Source organism: Lissotriton vulgaris, chromosome 3_1 (assembly GCF_964263255.1).
Source record: "Lissotriton vulgaris chromosome 3_1, aLisVul1.2, whole genome shotgun sequence".
NCBI lineage: Eukaryota > Metazoa > Chordata > Amphibia > Caudata > Salamandridae > Lissotriton > Lissotriton vulgaris.
Genome location: NC_141689.1, coordinates 1,667,902,235 through 1,667,925,518, shown reverse-complemented (window position 1 = coordinate 1,667,925,518; position 23,284 = coordinate 1,667,902,235). Strand labels below are relative to the sequence as shown.

Below are 23,284 nucleotides of genomic sequence, written 5' to 3'. Positions count from 1 at the left end.
TCATAAACTTTCATTTCACTGCCATGTCAAAGTGATGAGATAAAAACATTTTTTGTATCATTTGTTTAGTGTTCAGAATGGCTCTTAACCCAAAGATTTTTCAGTGATCCGAAAGTCTAAGCATTGTGCCACACGAGTACAATGCACTTGGCTGTGGACATTCTTTTGAGTGTTCTGGGCTTTGAGGAAGAGGAGTTATGGGAGAGAAAGAGGTTTTGTTGTGTTGTCATTCTTCAAAATCATTTGGCCAGAAAACCACTCGCCACACTCTCCTCTGGCCTGGGCCCATGGCAGTGTTGTGGTACACCATGTCCCACTCAATGGCTGATTCCCAGAAACACGATGATGATTTTCAAGGCTCTAATGGCAAATACTGTCTTTCCCCGCATATTCAACTCCTCTTATACCTGCTCCTCTTTAGTGTTGCCTGTTTGACCTGCTGCAGAATTCCTGTGTGGTTGAAGCAGTGCCTAATGGCTTTCCCCTGCCTAGTTGCTACCACTGTGACAATATAGTGAAAATAGGTCATCTACAAAGATGTGCGGAAGTAGATGAGATGCTACAGAATTTACAATTAATAGAAAACACAAAACTTTCGATTAATATAGTCAGTCATAAAGGTAACTGGCAATGATCCCCTCTTGTCACAAGGGTCATGAGCTCTATTTGGCAACATATACTTCCCTCAACAAGTTCCTTCTGTCTGCATCTGGTGACAAGTACTAGGGAAAACGCAAAGGCGGTGGATGGACTGTTTGTCAAAGTCTTAGCCACTTGCAAGTGCTTGGTGCTGTGTTCTAGACCATCTTTCTATGCCCAGTATGCCACTTCAGACAGAGACCTTCCACGTGCAAAGCACCCGTGGCCCTGCTCCAATAGAACAGTCCAACTCGAAACACCAAGCCATGTCTTCTTCGACTTCCAAGACAAGCAACCCCTGACTGGTTTCGGCCTAGTTACTCTTTATCAGTCCAGTATTGCTTACGTTTTGTTGCACAGTCAGCACAAAATCCATATCTGGACATCCTCCCCACACACAGGATGTAAGCACTAGACCGAAGGGTCACAAGTATGGTGGCTTTGCCTACCATAGCCATTTGACAGGACTGGTTGAAGATATAGCACAATATGCACAAATCATTGAGACAAGAAATATGTGATGAAAGCTAACAACTGTGCAGCATAAATACATGACTGCTTTTCATCTTCCCACCAAGAGGCATGTTGCTCTTCATCCTACTGTATGCATCAATCACTCGACTGATAATGGTTTTTTGCGTGTTGTTGTTTTTTTTCACAGTATTGCATTACCTTCAGACATCGTGGCCTAGTCTTTTCTGAGGTGTTGCAGACTTATATTTTAGGCAGGCACATTGCATGCCATTAAAAGTATGTCCATGCATGTGGGAATTTGTGAGAGAGCACATTGTGCTAACACCATGGCGCAGCAATTGCCCACTAACTACATGTGTGAAATAATCTAACAGCAACATGATACATTACCTTGGTATTTCAAAAGTTGGGCAGGATTAGACACAACCACATAGTCAATTTTATTGTATAGTTAATTAAAACCTTTACAAACAGTAAAAAAAACATGAAGATGTACGACTTTCTAAATAAAACTATTCAGTCAATGCATTGCTAGCAAAGAAGATTCACTTGTGTCTTATCTTTCTAAAAGAATAGGAGACAAACTGAGGACGTAGAAAAACAAACCTTTGTGCATAAGGTTAGGGAAATGTGCAAGATGCGCAGAACATGAACAGGTCTGGAGAAAGCGTGCTGCGAATGTTCTACTGAACCATATTTAAAGAGTGGTTAAAACAACAGTCAGTGCATAAAACGAATCCAGATTTTGTGCAAAGATTTACAAACAAATAATGTGCAAATTATGGAAAACACAGGCTTGTTATGGAGCGACAGATCAAAAATCGATGCTAAACGAAAAACAGGTTACAAACTTGTCTTGCTCAGAGGCTGGCCTTATGCAGTCCATTTTAGAGCAGACCAGTGCAGAGAGTAGTGATGAAATATTCAAAAAATGCGCGTAATGTCCGATTCCAGAAAATAGATTTGATCTCTTTGAAACTGTTATGAGCAGCAGTGTGGGTGCTAAAGTGCAGTGTGCAAGAAAATATAATGACATGGCTGAACCCGGCCCATGTGGACAATGATTTGTATGATTAGTTTTCAGCTAAGTGTGAAGGACCTAAAGTTGTTGTGGTGTGTTCTGCCGGTCGCCATGTTATATATGCAGTAATGTGGGGTGCAAGAATTACTGCATATAAGAGAGTATTTCCACAGTACTTGTGGGGTCGACCAAGTCCAGTTTAGTTGCAGCCATCTTCAGAAACTTAAACAGTTTTTGTCATTAGGAGTGGATTAGATGAATTCAGGGTGGTGATGACGGCCTGCTGGCAAGTGAGCACTCGTAGCCAACTAAAATCGGCACAGAGAAAAATTCTCCTTTGCTGCAGCAGTTTGGGGCAGACATATAAAATATGGATTAAGATTTTTTTTTTCTTGTCCACATAAGCGGCAGCTTGTGTCATTAATAGCTGAGCGGCGCCAGGACGGAAGATGAGCACGGACATTCCACTTGCCCAGTGTTAAGGCCATGAACTGTGCCTTAATCCATATGAAGAAAGTATATGTAATGTAGTTCTGCTGCTTGGTGGAAGAATATGAGTTTATAACTGACCCACCTTTTTTCTCTGAACCTATAGAGATTAGCTGGGGAGCTCCCCAGGGCTCTAGCTGAGCGCCACCCTCTTCAACATCTACATGCCCCCGCTTCCATCCGTCAAAAAACCCCACAAACTCAAGATAGTCTCCTACGCCAACGACACCAACCCGACTCTCACCCTCTCCAACGTAACTACAGCCACTAAGAGCAACTTGGATGAAGAAGAGCTGCCTCAAACTCAACTCTGACAAAACCGAAGTCCTCATCCTGGGCACCACCTCCTCCGCCTGGGGCGACTCCTGGTGGCCTGCAGTGCTCGGAACCCCTCAAATCCCCCGACCACTCACCTAACCTCGGCATCACCCTCAACTCCTCTCTCTCAATGAACCGCCCAATCAACGCCGTCTTGTCTTCCTGCTTACACACACTCTGCATGTTTTCAGAAGATCTTCAAGTGGATCCTCTCCGAATCCAAGATAACCGTGATCCCAGTGCTTGTAAGCAGCAAACTCGACTACGGCAATGCACTCTGTCGGCGTCACCCAAAAACTTCAAAAGAAACGACAGCACCTACAGAACTCCTCTGATAAACTTATCTTGGACATCCCCTGCCGCAGCCCCATCTCCAGTCACCTGAGAGAACTACTCTGGCCCCCGATCAACAAAAGAATCACCTTCAAGCTCCTCATGCACGCCTATAAAACCCTCCACAACACTGGACCTGCATACTTTAACCACTGCCTCTTTTCTACACACCCCACCAGGCATCTCCGCTCCCACCAACTGGCACTGCCCACTGTCCCATTGATCCACAAGACCTCGGCTGGAGGAAGATCCTTCCCCTACCTTGTCGCGAACATCTGGAACTCCCTGCCACTGCATCGTAGTCAATGTTAGAACTGGGGGTCTCTAGTTGGCAGAGGTAGGTACCACTGTCCAAATAGGGACCCTTGATTCTAGTCAGGGTAAGGAGGAAACCCTCTGAGATAACCCCTGTTCACCCTCTAGGTAGCTTGGCACGAGCAGTCAAGGCTATTCAGGAGGCAATGTGTAAAGTATTTGTAGCAACACTCACAGTAATACACAGAAAACACCACAAACTGACTCCACAACAGTTTAGAAAAATAAAGGTATTTAATCTAAACTACATAAGACCAAAACGACAAAAATCCAACATACACAGTTCAAGAATATGGTTTCAAAAGGGTTCTTAAGGTTGTAATAAAAATCCACAGGTGCGTGAAAAGTTCACAGTTGCGTCACGTTTACTCACAGTACCTTTTAGTTGTGACAAAGTTCCAAAAGCAGAAGCTGGTGCGGTGGAAAACAAGCGATGTGTTGCTCCTGAGACCCTGGGGAGGCGATGCGACAGCCCCGCTGCAGCAGCGGGCATGTTGCGACGAATCCGGTCTGTATGGGGAGGAAGGCCACTTGTATGGATTCCGGTGCGTAGGGTCCGTAGGAAGTTTGTTCTCGCAAAGGCACGATGCGACGATCTTTGGAGGTGCGACGATCTCCGGGTCGACGATGCGCGGACCAGCGGTGATCTTCTCTCTCGCAGCTCCTCGACGCGATGGGTTCTGCGACGACACTCGCAGCGACGTGATGGGATCCGCAAGCAAGCAGTATGGCGATCTCACCCAGCAACGACAGGCTCTGCGACGATACTAGCAGCGATGTTAGGCTTCCCGCACCGATCGGGTGCGTCCCGCAAACAAAGGATGCGACGATCTCGACCTTCGTAGCGGCGGGAAACTTCTCGCACTGTCGGGGATGCGCTCCGCAACGAGCGATGCAATACTTTTCAATTGCAGAAGTCTCTCAAGCTTAGTTTCAACCTTCCCTGCACAGGTACAACTTCCAGAGGCCCCACAACTGGATCAAGCCCTCTAGGAAGGACAGAAATCTCTCAGCAGAGTTCAGGGAAGTTGGGGGTGAAGTCCTTTTGTTCCTGGGACTTCAGAACAGGGAGCCAGCTCTTTTCAGGCCCTTGGAGATTCCTTCAAGACAGGGGTCACAGCACAACAGCAACGTCCTTCCCCTCTCCTTGGCAGCAAAGCAACAGGTCAGTCCAGCAGAGCAACAGAAGGACAGTCTTCCTTCTTCAGATTCAGCTTTCTCCTTGGCAGAGGTTCCTTCTTGATTCCAGGATGATCTAATTTTCTGTTGTCAGGGGACCCCTAAAAGTCTTTGTTCTCCTTGTGCTTGTGGGCCCTGAGCCCGGTCTGAACCAGTTCTGGGTGTTTCTTGAGTACTTTGTTTTCCTGGCTTCTCCTTTCCTTTCAGAGTGAGGGGCAGGGTTGTCAGCCGCCCAGCAGGAGGTGGAGCCAGCATTGTGGCAGGCAGGCACAGCCCTATTCAGGCCCAGGTGCTAACTCCTCCCACCACTCAGGTTGGAAATGCCGTCATTCAGCCCAGGGCTGACTCAGCCAGCCTCCTGGGGAATCACCAGCCCCTGTCACTCTCAAACCAGACAGTCAATACACAAACAGGCAAAGGCACACAGAGAACAGCAACTTTCTAAAAGTGCTGTTCTCAAACACAGGATTTAAAAACAACCTTTCCTAAAAGATGTGTTATTAAATTCTGAGTTCAGGGATACAAGATACTTATGTCCTATCTTGTTCCTATGGGATGAAATGCTGGAAGCCACTGTAGCCAGCATCCCCCATGTTAATCTATGGAGAAAGATAGCCTTACAATAGTGAAAAACGAAAATGGCTGTAATTCACTACCAGAGCATGTCACCTGCACTAGTACTTGCTCTACCTTTCATATACACTGCACCCTGCCCAGGGGGGTACCTTGGGCCTTCCATAGGGGTGACCAATGTGCACAGAAAGGGAAGGGTTAGGCCTGGTCAGTGGGGACACTGACCAGGAGGACACGGCAGTTCCTAGACTGCACACAGGCACTGCAGTGGCAGGCCCGAGACACCATTTTAGGGCTACTCATGTGGGTGGCACAATCAGTGCTGCAGGCCCACTAGTAGCATTTGTCATCACCAGCCCTGGCACACCCAGTGCACTTTACTAGGGACTTCGTGGTGATACAAATATGCCAATCATGTATATCCAATCTTGATAACAATTTACATAGGGAGCGCTTACACTCTGGCACTGATCAGCAGTGGCAGAGTGTCCAAAGCATCTAAACCAGCAAAAACGAAATCCAGCACAGCATCAAAAATACAGGTGGCAGGGGCAAAAAGATAGGGGAAAACCACGCCAAGATGCCAGGTCTAACAGTCAATCACCGTCATTGCCCCATTAGTCGCGCTTTACAAAAACCCTGATTGATTGACTGACCATGCGTGGGAGCGCTTGCTTAAGGCTGTCAAGATCTCCAGTTTAAACATTTTTTGGGCCATAAGTGATGTTAGTTATTTAAAAGCCTGGTAGGAGAGGTGTTTATTCCCGGCCTCAGACAGTCAGAACTTCACAAGTTTGTCCTCAAGATGTTGCCTATATGACGATCTCATGTCGGAACGCTCAAGTTTGCACCAGATTAAACCATTCATGGAGTTGTGTGGTGCTGATCTGAGCCTGTGGCAGAAGTTGAGAAAGCAGTGCCTCTGGCGCAGTGCTGTTTTATTGTGTTAGACACAATAGGAAAGAAGTATCAACAAGTATATGAATTTTTAGACATTCACATCGAGATTACTTATGGATACACTGTAATACTGTATAATGTTCTAAAGAATTCGGAGTAATGCTTTGTGCCTTTCACCATCATATAGTACCCCAAGTGAACATGCACATCTTCTGCATTTCTGTTACTCACCTGCAGCCACATATCATGTTAATCCCCAACATTCAACTGAACAGCAATCGCTGATAGCTGGAAGATCAAGCTTTTGTGTATTGATCCACCAGGAAAACGGGCATGTACATGTGTGAAGAGGTCACTGGGGACATTGCAGAATGTTTGCACATTATTTGATTGTCTGCTGCGTTGCTTACGATAACGGTCTGCTGGCGTAGCGTACTGAGGTGGATGAAGGGCCTCAGCCAGTAGGGGAAATGAGCTGTGGCACTGAACTGCAATTGACATATGCTGCATTGGTCCACTTAGCATTCACTTACACGTTGGCAAACATTGCACAGCCAATCAGGCCGCTAATGAGTGCACGCATGCATAGTACACACGGAAGTCTGCTGTGAATGGTTTTATATTTGCTTTGAGTCTTACAATACAACAAGTGAGTCTCAGCTCCTATACAATTTGTGGAATGTTTCTCTCTTCCGCTGTGCAACACTTTAAAATGCTGCAAGAGCACTATGTTAGTTAATTATTCTTTGTGTCCGGTGACATTTTGGACTTCCGCTTATAAGAATTTTATTGTGCCGCAAAATAGTTTTTTTGTATGGCTGTCCACTCCCTCAACCAGAAGTAGTGGTTATATGTGTATTATTTCTATAATTTACCTGGAGTGCAGACGCTTTGACTGTATGAGGTGTTATGCTGTTCGGTCTCTCAAATTTGCCCTGACACGTCTTATGTCTTAGTTTTTCATGATATTATCAAAAGGAATATCTTGATAACCTTGTTATTGAAACATTCATTGTGTACTTATCAAAAGCACAATTTTTCTAAAATCACCATCTTCTTTATTAATCTAATATATTGAGTAGTAGTTGTGAAACGTTCCCTTTAGATTTGTCTTGCATATTTTTCATCTATTAAAATATTCAGGCCTTCACTCTGAAATTCACGTATCCCAGTAAAATCGGTGTTCTTTGAGTCAACTAGTATTCTGAATTTCTGATGTGCAGTTTGTAAGTTCATGCTCATACATTGGGTTTCCAAGTATTTGATTTAAACCTACTTAATTGATCACCTCCTTGGCTTTTGGCAAAGTAGAACATTTTGATGATAAGGGAAACCTAGGCATAGGGTAAGGAGTTTAGTCATGCTACCAGTGTTGTAGCTCATGTGATATGATATGATGGACGATTATAATGCTCATAGCTACGCCAAGGAGTGTCCTGGTGGTGACTTAACAGCTTTGCAACATGGTCTTCTCTGAGGTGTAGTGGGGATACTGTCAATTAAATTCCCACTAACTGAAAGAGGTCCCCTCTCTGGAGCTGTGACCTTAAACATAGGCTTCTCCATGGTTTGACCAGGCCTAAGGTTTTCTGGACCAAACTTGCTGATTCCTAAATCACCTACATCAGCACCATTACAGCACACAGAGTTAGTAGATTTGGCTGCATTTGTCTAATCTTTTTTCCTGGTATTAGATATTGCACCAGGCACCAAGGAGAAATAGACCTACTGTATGAAGAACTTTCTCAGTCACAGTTTAGAGGTTCCAGCTTGTCTACTTACTAAGCATCAAGGGTTCTTCTGACCGGCTCAATGTTGATGTAAGTTTATCATAAAGCATGCTTACTGGAAATTTCTTCCAAATCAGTAATCCTTTTGTACTCTGACTCAAACAGTATCCTTCGGACCACAAGAAAGAGACTGCATGAGGGCCTTCAATTCAGACATCTTCCTCAATATATTTTGACAATTCAGAAATCCTTCTTGTGGCTTGACAAACTTTGCTCATAATATTGATGAGCTACTTTGATTGTGAGTTGTGCACTGAGTTGACACATTCAGGATAAAATAGCTCCTTCCTGTTTGAGATGACATTTGAGCCTTCCCATGAATCTAAATGGTGGCCCCAACTTTAAACCACCAGAAGGCATTACAGACATCTGCCACATTCCACCCTCTTCTCCTGCCATTCCCCTCATATACTTTTCGCCCTGTAGCTGATCTGTCATCCTCCTTCTTGCCAAGTTAATTAAATTGTCTTTTTCACCATGCACTCTTCACTGCTTTAATTCCCCCATGTATAGGAATCTTAGAAGAAACTCGGTGTCTCTCTGACGTTAGCCTAAACATTCTAGAAATTAATATTTATTTTATAATATTCTCTCCACCTACCAACTCTTGGGTGGTATTTGCCCCACAGCTTAGAAATAGCAGCCAAACAGCTGCTATATGAACCCTTCTTGACAGTGAAGGGAATTACAATGATGCCTTGGGAAATATGTCAGGGCAGTCCTAAACTATCTTGACCAAGAATGCTTTCTGATATAGTCACACTTGAGAACATTAGCACTCTGTTTTTATCTTTTATCCATATGTCACAGGCCTGCTGTTTCATAGATCCATTGAGAATGTAGGCCAAGAGCCAAAAGTTCAGGCATACCATGCTAATTTGTCCTTGTTTTATCACAGAGTTGGATTTACTTCATGAAGCAGGTCACGTGTGGAATTTGAAACAAATTCTGTATTCACAAATTACATTGATTCAGTTTCTTGTTCAAGGGTTTCCTTTGCAGGACAAATGTGCTGTTAATACAGGGTTCAGTCGGGGTCATTTGTTATCCATGTGTAGATCGTAGATAACAGTGGGTTAGCCATGAACATAAAACACTGTTCACACAGGTAAACGTAGCAATAATGTACATGTTCAGAAAGTAGTTGCTCTGGTGTGCTTACATGGAGGGAAACTTGCATTGATGCTTCATTTTATATTCACTTTAGGCCTAGTGAGACCTGGTGATTGTGGAGTACTGAATCACTTTGCCCCAGAGTTCTCTACATCCTGGTTACAAGAGCTGGTGCTGGTTATGACAAACTGTTTAGGGTGTATTGTAGAGGTTAAGAGGTGTGCCTAATGTAACTACAGAGGACCATTCAATAATTCATATGTGAGAATTCCTGCACTTAATTATCCTAGGAACAGGACCTCATGTTTTCATTTTAAATAAAACATTTCAGAATGATCCTTCTCATAAATTTTCTTTGAACAGACAAATAAGGCAAAGTGAGTAATAGCTTCAATAACTTTCATGGGGCGTGGTCTTTTCTTTTTTTTAAGATTCCCCCACAAATCCCTTATAATTTCCCTAATTTAGAGTTAAACCACTATAACACGGGTCTGAGTTAATGCTTAGATGGTAAAACGTTGTATCCTAGTGAGAGGTAAACCTGTGATCTTTTATTTATTTTCTGTCATTTGGTCACAGTCACTTGATTTGTTGCAGGTTGGTTACATCATTTACAGGAGAAAGTCCACAGTGAAGAGTTAATATGGAAGCTCATAATTTTTATTTCCCAATACATTAAAGTTTTTCAACAAGTCTTATCTGTGGTCTACTGACATTTTCTTCATGCAACTGCCTTTTTAAATTGCTACTTTTAATGGTTATAACACCGTTCTACTTGTGTTGAGTTGCATGTATGCAGTGGCTCCATATTTAGGTACTTATCTCACCTGTTTGTCATAGGTTGTCCCAGGGGCAATTTCATATTATTTTATCTCTCGATAATTATAATTGTAAGATAAACCAAGTTAGAAAATAGATGCATTGATTTTCCAACATGGGTTAATGTGAATATAAAGTTCATATCCTGATCATTTACCAGGAATTAACAATCTATACACTTACTTTCTGCTGTCATTATGTTGAGCGTGTTGAAGTTGAAGTAATCAGCACAGTCTCATGATGCTCATAACTAAGCGTCAGAGGCCAATAGAAATGTATTACTATTTTAAGGGGAAATGCAACATCTGCATCACTAGCAATCCTCTATCCTTCCCACCCTCCTTCACACAAAGTAATGAAGATATTTTAGATTGAGGGTATTGTATAGCCATTTTTTTTTGTTAGTGTCCTTCTTTTTTCTTTATTTTATTGAATTTGTATTTCAGATACAGTTGATTTCAACAGTGCATAAAACCAATCAACAATTTTCAAGGCATGCATTGTTTTCCTATTCATTCCTGTGTGCATGCACAACTGGGCTAGAATGTGTGTCGTATTGGTGTTATACTAGTTGTATCATGTTCATTATGTGTCTTACCCTTTGTTATTATTTGGTTCCAGTTCAACTTATATACACACTCTGACACCAATTACTTATTTTTATTTAATTCAGCATAACCAGTGCAGCTGTTTCACTTTTATGCCTGGTGTTTAAACGGAATACATCTATATCCTTTTAGTCTGTTCTACCTGTGCCTGCATCATGTGTACATGCCCTTGGTAATGGGGGTGCTATGAGGTGGGTGTGGTGATTTTCTACACAGTGTCCTGCCATCCGTGTGGCTTGTTTTTATCCTTAAGTGTAGTCTAGCATTGTTCTTTTTGGATACTTTCTGAAGACCTGTATCTCATTCAGGCTGGTCTGTGCACTCTTGTGTTTGTTATTTGTGAATATTGCCCCCCTCCTGCCTTTGCCTTTCTCTATAGCTCACTGACGATGTGGCATGTGAGGTCTTGGAACTTGATGCATTTAACTTTTTTGGTGCATTTTCATCAGCACCTGCATACAAGATCTAGGATCTTAAGCCAATTTAATCCCAATTATTTTTTCTTTGTAATCAAAACTGCAGTCCAACATTTGTGTGTTGTGTGGTATGACCATAACATATGTATTAGGTGGCTTCCTCATTCTGACATCTGGGAAATGGTATGTAGTGAGTTTGCTGTCGGGTAAGTGTGGTGTATAATGTTATTGTTGTACTTGACCCTTTCTGCAGAGTTATCCCTAAACTTGTGGTCTTCACTGTCCTGCTTTCTGAACCCGTTTTTATTGGCCTTTAGGACTCTGAGTGCTTTACCACTGCTAATCAAGCTAAAGAGCGTGTGCTGTCTCCTTTAAACACAGTGTAGTTAGCTTGTACCCAATTAGCACACTTAATTTACTAACAAGTCTCTAGTAAAGTGGTACTACATGTGCCCAGATCCTGTAAATTAAGTGCTACCATCGGTCTTGCAGCACTGATTGTGCCACCCTCTTACAAACCCCTTTAAATATGTCCCAGGTCTGCCATTGCAGCCTGTGTGTGTAGTTTTAAACTGCCATGATGACCTGGCTAAATAATCCTTTTGCCAGGCTTAAACATTCCTTTTTAATACATATAATTCACCCCTGGGGTAGGCCCTAAACAGCACAAAGAACAGACTGCAGTGTATTTAAAAATTGGGACATCCATAGGATAACATTGAGTTAACTTATTACATTTAATCAGTAGTTACTTTCAGTTGGGGGCAAGTACGAATGTTGAGTTTGGTGTTTAAAGAATTGTAATTTAAAGCCCTCGGATTTTAAGTCACAATTCTGAAAATGCCACTTTTAGGAAGTTTGCGTGTTATTGTCCCAACCATTTAGTGTCTGCTGCCTCTATTCTAGGTTACATGACTAGGCGTAGCTGGTAGGTTGTTTTTGTGTGTTACTCCCAGACAGTGAGACAAAGGATAATAGGTGTTGGCAGGAAGGGCTATCTCTGAATTGATGAGGGGGAGGAGCTGTCACCTACCACACTTGCATCTCACAAAGGCTCAGTCTGAGCATACTCACAAAGGGTATGACACTAGTCTGTTGTGATCCCCAGACAATCTGGGCCCGTGGCAGAGAGAAAGGAAATTCCAAGCACCTCTGAGAATTGAAACCTCCAAAATCTCTGCTTACTTCAAAGTGGGCACCAGGGATAGATATTGGACCCTTAGACCCAACTTTTTAGTACACCTCTGGACCTGTGGAAGACTCAGATCACTGAAAACTCACCACCCATGCCACTATCCCCAGATCGGCTGATGGAGGACCACCTCTCCCTGCTCGGTCAAGAAGTGCAGGCTCATTTGGCCAAAGGAGTCATCAAGAGGGTACTGGCATCAGAAGTGGGTAATGGTGGCTATTCCCGCTGCTTTCTGGTGCCGAAAAAGGGCGGAGGCCTCTGCCCTCTATTAGACCTGCGTCCTCTCAACTTCTTCCTGAAGAAAGTGAAATTTAAAAGCTCATATTACCTGAGGTCCTGTCTGCCCTGGAGACTGGATGGTAGTACTGGACTTGCAGGGCACCTATATTTACCTAGCTGTCCTGCCTGCCCAAAGGCATTACCTGCCGTTTACAGTGGGCCACATGTGCTCTCAGTGCACTGTGCTCCCTTCCAGCTCCTAGGTTTTCACAAAGGTGATGGTGGTGGCAGCACCTCTAAACACCAGGGTGGATGATTCAGCCGTTGATACCGCATGGATCACGGATGGCGTCTCCAAGTTCTGTCATTAGCCTGGCAAGTCTTAGGGCACGGTTAAAGGGTATCTTTTGGCCATATCAGCTTTCTTGCAGTTGCGGTATCAGCCCTTCGTATTCAAATCACCTGTTGTGACTCGTTTTCTAAAAGAACTGCAACAAAACCCTTCAACACACCCCAATGAGACCTGAACTTAGTTTTGACTTGATGTGCTCGCCTTTCGAGCCAATGCATAGCTGCTCTCTGCATCTCTTGATCATCAAAACAGCCTTTTTAGTGGCCATTACATTGGCCAGGAGAGTTAGCGAGCTGCAAGCAAACTGCAAGCACTCTCTGTGCACTTGCCATACACCCCCATTTTTCCACACAAAATGGTTCAGAGAACATGTGCCTTGTTCCTGTGAAAGTGGTGACACCCTTCCACATCGGCCGGACCATCATACTGCCAACCTTCTGTGCTACGACACACCCTACCAAAGAGGAGGAGGAGTGACTCCATTGCATGGACCCAAAAAGAACGTTCTAGTTCTACATATATCATAACAAAGAACACAGGGTGGATGATCAGATTTTCATTGGGTTCGCGGGAGCAAAAAGAAAGCTGTGCAGAAATGGGCATTCTCCAAATGGATTGTACTTTGCATCAATATATGCTACGGACGAGCTTAAAAGCAACCCCCTGAGGGCTTTCAGGCTCATTCCACCAGAGCCAAGACTGCGACCACTATGTTAGCTCTCAGAGTCCCATCCTGGACATCTGTCAGGCTTCGATGTGGGCATCTCTGCTCATGTTTACCAAACACTACTATCTAGACAGTTAGGCCTGTTGTGATGGACACTTTGTCTGTTCAGTCCTCCGTGACTACCTACTCTGCATCTGTTCTCAGACCCACCTCTGGAGAGGTATTGCTTGGGTATTTATTGTAAGGTAAGGAATCTGTGACAAGAAGGCTCTATCAGATGAACAAGTTACTAGGCGCCTTGACGCCCTCTGGGGCTAAGTTGCGCGATACAAATCCTGCTTCATTCATTCATTCATTCACTTACCTTCGGTAACGTCTTATCTGGTAGATACTTTAGCTACAAAATCCTTATCACCCTCTTAGCTTTCCTGTGTCTGCTAACTGATTCTTCCAACTAGTGTGGTCCCTGTGGGTTCTTAATGTCTGCACACTGGTTCATCAGCACTCTGTCATGGCTGCTTGTTTAAGCTTCTGCCCACCATGACCTTATTGCTTGAGCTCACATCACTACGCTGGGATAAAAGTCCTTCCATCCAGAAACCCTAGAGAAAAACAATAGGAGGCAAATGCATCCAAAAATATTAAGATATATTTGACTCAAAGAAGGTCAAATATGTTTTATCGTTTTAATCATAAAACCTTAAGGTTATGTACTTTGTTTTTTACACCACTGTATGTTGTTCTCACAGCATTTTAGAAAGAGTTTCACACAAATTCAGACTACCAGCCCCCTCCACTGAAAAACCCTGTTTTAGCTTGGCTTTAAGACATGAGGCAATCATATAGTAAGAAGACCTAAAGAAAAAGAAAAAGTAGCTTCAGCATCTATGAACGTGGGAAGACTTTATAAGGAATAAAGGAAGATTCCCTTCATTGCTTGATGAACCAAGTAAATATGGACTAAGTAATTACAGCAGCAATCCAGCGCCATTGATGTTGTCTTTTTTTACACTGCAGAGCACCTTCCAATAAAGAATACCATAGTCAAGAATGAGAGTATCTGTCCTGGCCACCACAACTGTAAAATGGTCCAAGACAGCAGCAATCCTGATGCACTACAGCAGACATATGTGGCATGACAGTGTACTCTTGGTGGAGAAGATACAGAAGGTAATGGATTACAGGTGGTGGCTAGCCTCCAGTATGCCAAGGAGAGCATACAGATTGTGTGAAAGCCAAAAGCCAGATCAATAATGCACATGAAATGGAGGACATTTATGCTCTGGGCATGCTTCATAGCTCTAGACCCAATCAGCATGGTTCCTCACATTTTAAGGCATAAGTACTACATTTGGCTAAAGTGAGCCTCAAATATTATCTCTGAGTGCTTCCGTGGCAGTGGCAGCCATGCCAAGATATTATAGGTAACTGGAACATCCCTACCTTTATTGCTGCAGAATGCTAAAAGAGGTCATGAGGACATTCAGGATTTTTCTGCTAATTGTGAGACCCACACCGCCATTAAACTGAATTGTCCTGGAAAGTGGCCTGTTTAGGGACCATCACCTCAGCCAGATGAGTCGGGCAACTTCAAGCCTTTCTACTAAAGGCTCTACTTGAACGAATTGGGGTTGATTTCTCTAAGGCTCCTGCAAAAGGTACCAATATACTAAAAACACAATACAAAGACACCCTAATTGCCATAGGTCAAGCACTAATTTATATAATAATACACAAGGAATATAAACAATGTGCATTAATAAGTTAGTTTGTGTTATTTCAGAAAATAATTATTTATTAATCACTCCATGAACTGGAAACATGAATATGCATAGATTTATGACGTACAAAAATAAGACACAAAATGAATCACACAAAAATCAGTCAGTACAATCATGAAATCATGGTCTCCTATTAGTACAGAGAGTTATTCAGTACTTATTAGGGATTTCATTCTTTTCAACAAATGAATTCCCAGAGGTTCCACCTTATGCTGCTCGAGTGCCTTCACTAGACAGGAATCAGACACCTGGCCTTCAACTGGTTCGCCTCATTTCTGTACAGACGAACTCCGGAATTCTGGCTGCCACCTTATACAACACAAGCTAGACCACTTTCTGTGGGTGTTACGCAGGGTTCGGCTATCAGTCCCACTCCGTTCAATGTATATCTGACACCCCTTGCTATTCTTGCGGAGTCTTTGTGCTAAAGTCATCTCGTACACAGATAATACGCAGCTTCTGTGTACATGCGAGTAAGGCATGGACTTAGACGGGAAGTTGTTTTCTTGCTGTCTCACCAAGGTGTTTCAGTGGCTGGAGTTGCACCATCTGAGATGCAACTCGGATAAAACAGAGATTGTGACCTTTGGAGATGTCCCCCACAACTTCGTGGAAGCCTGTTGGCCAAACAACCTGCCGCACGCTGGCCTCGCTCAAAACTACATCAAGAATCTCTGAATCAAAATAGATAGTGCCCTCTCCTTCCTTCCACAGATTAATGCTCTTGCTGGTTCATGCTTCAGAGTGCTCTGCTTGCTAAAAACAATTCTTCCTCTACTATCCGAGTATGCTGGCAGGCAGGTAATGCAGGCCCTTATTACGTCTGGATTAGACTATGGGAATGCTCTGTACATGGGCCTCCCTTGCTATCTCCTTAACAGACTACAGGTGGTTCAGAACTCCGCAGCATGACTGCTGCTCAGACTTTCTCCCAGGTCCCACATGACCCCTCACCTAAGTGCCCTGCACTAGCTCCCTTTGAAAAAGAGGGTGGCTTTTAAAGCAATGGTCCTCTTGCATAAGGCCTTGCTCGGGACTGGGCATCATATCTCAAGAAAAGAATCAGTACTTACACTCCTGTTCGCACTCTCCTTCTTCTTTGGCATGCCTGCAAAGGTGCCCCGCATTGATCGCCTCACAATGGGCGGGAGATCCTTTTCCTATCTAGGACCTCTCTTCTGGAATAGACTCCCACTAGATCTTCTGCTTATACACAGCCTTGATATGTTCAAGATGAAGCTCAAAACCTGTCTTTTTAACAGCTAATCCCAAGGCCAGTCCGATTCCTCCAATGCCAGTGCCATGACACTCTGCCTAGTAGCCGTGCACTTTATAAATTAATATAACATACCAACATCATAGTGTCCTATTAGTACAGAGAGTTATTCAGTACATATTAGGGATTTCGTTCTTTTCAACAAATGAAGTCCCAGAGGGGGCTGTTTGTATTCCGATGCCCCCAAGAGAGTTCATATAAGTAGTGTGCCTTCACTTACAACACTGGGGAAATATCCTGGTGTGATCACACACTCTTCTTATTTCTGTATCTGGCACCAACGCGTTTCAACCTCCTTCACATGGAACATAATAATTTTAATGAGGTCATCCTGTGGGCGTTACCCTTCATAAATGTCGACTCCAGCATAGTCAAATGAGTTGAGGACACATGAGCTAATTGCTTAGGTTAAATCAATGGGCACTTCATGGTTTTCTGTGTGCCTTCATTTAATACTTAAGCTGTCCTCTCCTTACAGCAGCCGGATTGAACGAGTCGCGATGAATCTAAGCTTTCAAGCTGATCTTTAAAGTGCAGAGTGGGGCTGTTCGGGCATTCTTTTCTGTCCTTTTAATTGAAGGGCTACACTGGTGTTTCTTCAAGGACGGTGAACCCCTTAGAATATATACCTAGTGTTACCACTTTGTTCCATGTAAAGTTACCAATGGTACTACATTCTTTTCTCAATATTCTACCACAGCTGACAGGACCCTGCACTCTTTGGATATCTAGACATGCCTGAAGATTTATTTGAACAAAAATTAATATGAATGGATCAACTTTTCGTGGCCTTCTGCCAAGCTACCAAGGGCAGGCATTATCTGAACTAGGCCTAACAAGATGGATTGCTGCCTGCGTTGCAGCTTGTCACACATGCTGGTAGGTTTTACCAGGTGCAGATAATTCTTGCCCCTCCAGGGGCTTGGCTAGAATGGTAGCACTTTCTCCGGGATCACCTTCTGGAAATATGTACGGCAGCAATATAGAGAACAACCCACTCTTTCAGAAAGCACTGACACCTCAATTGCACACGAGGATGGACGCAATGTGGGACTGTCTGTGCTTTTGAAATTATTTACATAAGGTTATCCCCTCCAGTCCATTGTGGTTTTCCAATTATATTTCTCTGTGTTAAGAACTCCAAAGGCACAATGAAGTTGAATGAGTTCTTTATTCAAATAAGCCAACACTTGCTCCTACACAAGTGGGAGCGTAGACACTCCCAGTCAGTCCGGCGATCAGCTGTCAACTGTCAACCTGACAGTTCACAGCTGGTGACCTCACTGATAGTATGGTGTCCGCGCAGGGACACAGCAATGCAAAACCGGAACAGTGTCCTAGTGGGGACACATGCATACAATCATAACACATCTCCTCTCTTTAGGAGGAAAGAAAGAAAAACGGGAGGTGAGGAACAGTTAATGTCTGCGGGGAAAACTATTCACAAACATAGTCTTTTAGTTTTGCAGGTGGTCCTAACTACCTGAAAACAAATTGGACTGGCCCACTGTCCAATTTGTTTTCATGATTACATATCTGGGGATGGGACTCGCCCCTCAAAACCCTCGCTCTCTCCATTGATTACCCGGTCCTAACAACCTCCCTGCCCTGCTCCTACTGATTGGCTGTACTGTGTCATGTACAGGTGTGGGTGGCAACATGCGTCTGATTCCCTCTGCTCTGATTGGATGCTATGTCCACAGGCGCGGAGACGGTTTGTGAGTTGTTGCTTTCCGTCATAGCTGATGGTGCAGGCCATTCATAGTCGGACTCGTAGTCTGAAGAGAAGAGTTGGGCGTTTTTGACCGGAGGTCTGTAGGCGGAGAGGGCAGAGAAGTGCTACACCTTACCATCACTTAAGAGTGCTGAATTGCAGTACACTTCACGTACAGATAGGGGGTTGGTGTATCTCTCATGACTCTTCCCAATGTAGCCACTCTTCCTTACCTTAACGACGTCTCCTGCCCTGAGTTCCAAGTGTTTGCACCTATGTTTGTTGTCGTAGATTGTTTTGCGCCTTATCTGGGCCTGCATGAGTCTTTCTCTGACTAGTTGTGATGACCATCAGATTACACCCTGTTAAGCATAATAAAAGGATGTGAATCTATGAACGATCTGATGCTAAAGAAGAAAAAAACGTTATTTACATGTAACTGCTAGTCTTCTTTTTTTTGCTATCCTCCTTAGATTCACACGTGGCTCGCCCTGTTTCCATTATTCCTGATTCTTTACTACCTGTTAAAAATGTGAACTATTGAATCCACTGAGGAGAGTAGAGTTCTTACCCTCTCCCTCTCCTTGATTGTAGATTAGGTCATACAGTGAAGAGGACACTGCAATGTTAAAATCGTGTTTTCTGTAAACTACTTTCTTAACTTTCCTTACCGAAGTTTACTAGACAGGGAATGATTCAGGCATATGAATCTATGAAAGCTACCAAAGCTGTAGAGCTGTAATGTAAATGTAAAGTATTTTTTTCTTATCAGCCAAGGTTCTCCATTAACTTTCACATCCATTTATCATTCACTTTTTAATACACCCCAAAAGCCTTTCGCTTTTGCCAAGTTCCTTAGCAATGGGATTAAAGACTGAAACCTGCCTATGGCCTAATTTAGTCTGACTAAACACCAACTGTAGAGAAGGAGATTTAGCCACTTGTGATTGCATGTGATATGAAAGTGTATTATTTCCTTTGACAATTCCTGTACATAAAAATACCAACATAAACCAATTTGCTCATCTGAATCACCAGTGAATTCAGTGCAATTTCAGTGTGGCGGCGCTTTAGAGGTATTACTGGAATGGGAGTACCTCTTTCTGTGCTTCTGGAGCCAATGACATGCAGATGCTCATGTTAAACACTCAAAGGGATTCCTCTGGTGTTGAGCTAGCTAGTGAGGGGCTGCAGTTGCCTATGTGCTGGAACATTTGCCAACATATAATTCATAGCTGCTATAAACGTCTGCACCTCATTCTTTTGCACTGTGGATCAAGTTTGGTTTTGCGAAAGAAAAGCTGTGTGCTGGGGTGTTTACACCTTCACAGCGACGTCATGGCCTTGCCACTGAATAAAAAAACGAATCTGTCTAACTAGTCTTAAGTTTCTTCAGAATACTGGTAATCGCTCTGGGTAGAATTCCAACCCATCATGTGTCAACCCCACTGTGCCACTCTAGAAAGAGGCCCACCTAATACAAATCAGTACTGACCCTCTTGCTCGAGGAAATCCATTATAATGGATTGGAATGCTGCCTTGTGCGATTGCCTTTAGTGTAGATTATTTGGAAGCATTCCTCCCATTACCTTTTGTGTTTAATACAAGCCAGAAAACAATAATGAAGTCTTTACTATTGTGATAGGAGTCCTCTGCTAGAACCCAGGGTAGTGGACAGCATATTGATTGATTGATTTTAAAACGTATATAGCGCGTACTGTCATCCCACGGGTATCCAGGCGCTTCTAGCAAATATGACAGTTATAATGACAATACAGAATAGAAAGAATGTAAAAATTATTTAAAAAAGAGCTACCACAGTATTTTCAATAATTCCGTTTGCTGCTTAGTCTCCGCTACTAATAATTTTCATTTAAAGGGTGTGGCATTGTGCAAGGTGGAATACAGCACTGCAAACCTGTTTGAGCGGGGTGCACATCCCTCGGCTCAGATAGCCCAGTTTGTGTGAGCCTGACTTGGTTATAAGCCAGGAAGACCTTGGAACCATTATTGCCATGATGTAACAATGTATGCCTTTCTCAGACAGATCGTGGTCTCCAACTGTGGTATTTCTGTCGGAGGTCCATGAGAAAGTATGCTTGTGAACGGCGATGTAACGTGAAGAATCTCAGAAGACTACTCATAGTCCTGTATAAGGGACTATATGTAAAATAACATTAAGCTTGAGGTAGATGCTGTACCACATGTGATATTTGGACGAACAGCACACTATTTTAGTACATGAAATAGGCAACAGAGTGTTATAGGGTTGTTTGCATAATCAAATAAAAGCAATTACCAATAGCAGCGATCAGTTGGGGGCAACGGCCTAAGAAATTAGGTATGGGAGGGGCACCCGTCATTCGCCCCGCCCCTTTAATAATAACACAGGTCGATCACCGCAAGCCAAGCATTTGCACCAAGAGTGCATCGATGTATGCCCCGCAGTGAAATATTTGCAAATCCTACACCCCATTATGTCATCACAATATTAGACATTTCTTGGCTCCTTGTCCAGAGTTGTCTTTTTGGTAAGCTTTTATTTTTTACTGCAAGCTTATACCCATAAAGTCTCCAGGGACACCATGACCTTCTATGTCCTTCCCCGTATCTGTTACACTGCAGTAAAGACATAAGAAGTGCTCCCACACAGGTATCCTCACCAAGTTGCCAGAATAGCTCGTTCTCTTGTTTGTAATATGTTCTGCTTTTGCTCACCACCTTTTACATACCCTTTGGGAGAGGTTGCTCATTTTCACTTTTTAAACAATTTCTGGTGAAAATAACACATTAAATAAAAATATTTGTTTCTCATTTACATTTGCAGGTGTATTTGGAGCTGGAAAGAGTTATTTGTTGTCAGTGGTAGTGTTGTTCTTGGTCCAGCTCTTTGAAAAGAGTGAAGCAGAGGATGGCCCAAGGAAAACCCCATGGAAACTGCTGATCTCTTCCTCAACAAATGTTGCTGTTGACCGAGTTCTGCTGGGGTAAGACTGGAAAAAGTTAACGTATGCTTGACCGTGTGAGCGATACGTAAACAAGTATGGTGCTTTACCAGCTCTATTCTGCAAATACAAAGGAGGTTTCGGAAAGAGCAGTTGTATAACCATGTAATAAAATTTCAAGATTTGAGACAAATCACTATTGGAAGGAAAATGAGCAACAATTGTTGTTTCAAATGACATACACTAAAGATTTTTACCATGATTAGGAACATTAATGATGATACCATGCCTTCCATCTCTACTAACTATAGCACCTCTTCCTCTCCGTTCTCCACTGCCCTGATCTCCCTATTATCATCTACATACAGATCATAGAGTGAAAATAGACAAAACGGCACACAAACTTACTCCATAGATTTAAGCACTTACCAGAGCACTGATCTCATATCCACTCCCCATAATCAACTACTTGACATAAAACTTAAACTTGATTGCTTACATGAGATGATGCAAATTCTGCAGGCCATCTTCCCGATTTCTCTTCCACAAGCAATCTCCTCGTAGGGACTGCTTTCCTAACCCCTGCCCTCAATTATACCTCACTCAACTCACTCATAAACAGCTTAACCTGCAAACCAACCACAGTGCTTCAGAGTATTCCTTCATGCACATTTCCTCGAACACACCGGAACCTAAACGCTTGGTGATCACAGATTGCACAGGACATCCTACTAAAACAATCTTAAGAGCCATGTGTCGAAAACACAATAAAAAATAAATCTGCCCAAGCAATCTCAGAGGAATGCCCTTCTTTAAACCCAGTAACCCATATTCTACCCAGCACATCAAAGTTGACATCCTGAACAAGAAATCTATGGTCTCTTATGTATCTTCCACTCCTAATTTCATGCATGATTTTGATGTTGATGCTACTGCAATCACAGAAACCTGAAAAATATGTATTTGCCTCAAGTACATACCATTCTCCACCTCAGTAGAATGGATAAAACCTGTGAGGGTGTTGCCTTTTATCCATAAGAAGTTCCAAAAATGCACATTGAATAATCTTTATTTTTTTATTTAGTTTTCAAAAAGCAGACAAATTACTTTACAATACATCCCCCTTCAACATATATCACATTCAACGTATGACAAAGAAGCAAAATCAACTCAAATATGTCAACGTCCCTATACGTCCTATAAACGGACAGATAATGCCAGAATGAGAAGCAAAACAATAAAAAAGAAAAACACATCCTCAGATCCATCCTAATCGTTAGTTACATAGTCTAGTTGGAATACTGCAGCATCACCAAGTCAACATTCCGGATACCCCTCTGCCCTCCTGTCACCGTCCTCCCCCTACTCAGCATCAGCCGACCTATTCAATGGAAATAGGGGCCATGGCTCCCAAATGTCTTTTGGTCTCGATATTGTTGGTAATTCTTCCGCATAGGTTTCCGGGGTTTCTGTACAGTAGACCATGTCTGTTAGAACTGGCTATTTCTGGTAGGCTAAGGCTGACGCCAAAGCCAGGCAGAAACCACCATTCTAGTCAGGGCAAGGAAGTCACACGCCAAGATAACCCCTGCTCACCCCCTTGGTAGCTTGGCACGAGCAGTAAGGCTAAACTCGGAGGCAATGTGTAAAGCATTTGCGCCAGCGCACAACATACTAGGCACACCACAAAAGGAACTCCACACAAGGTTATTTATAAAATAACTTTTGTATTGTAAAAAACACATCAGATAGTATCACACAATATCCATGGTGCCAACTGGCACGGGCAATATTCACAAGGGATTATGTACAGGACAGGGCCACATGGGCCACTGTCAGAATCAGCACTTAGTAGAAAATAGAATAAGTATAGCACAAGATAACAGTTATAAAATACATCTAGTAACTACTGGGAACAGGTACCAGGACCTCACTAGGACCACCTGTACTAAAAAGAACAACCACCTAAGAATAAAATACATTTAGGGGTATAAACAAGAACACATTACCCATGATGCATGAAACACATTCAGAGGAGTAGTAAAGAGAAACACATGATGCCTAAAACATTCAGAGGTGTAAGGACAACCACCTAAGTATCACACAGCGTTTAGGGGTCTAAGAAGGAGCACATTACCCATGATGCATACA

The 23,284-nt window shown here is 43.1% G+C and overlaps 1 protein-coding gene across 1 annotated transcript in view; it reads left to right on the top strand.

Moving 5' to 3' along the window:
- The window catches only part of ZGRF1 (zinc finger GRF-type containing 1), a 289,898-nt gene that overhangs the window by 46,943 nt on the left and 219,671 nt on the right, over positions 1 to 23,284 (top strand). Inside the window, exon 5 of the mRNA XM_086963269.1 lies at positions 21,016 to 21,175. Coding sequence (XP_086819395.1) covers positions 21,016 to 21,175 — 160 coding nt within the window. The remainder of the gene's footprint in view (positions 1 to 21,015; positions 21,176 to 23,284) is intronic.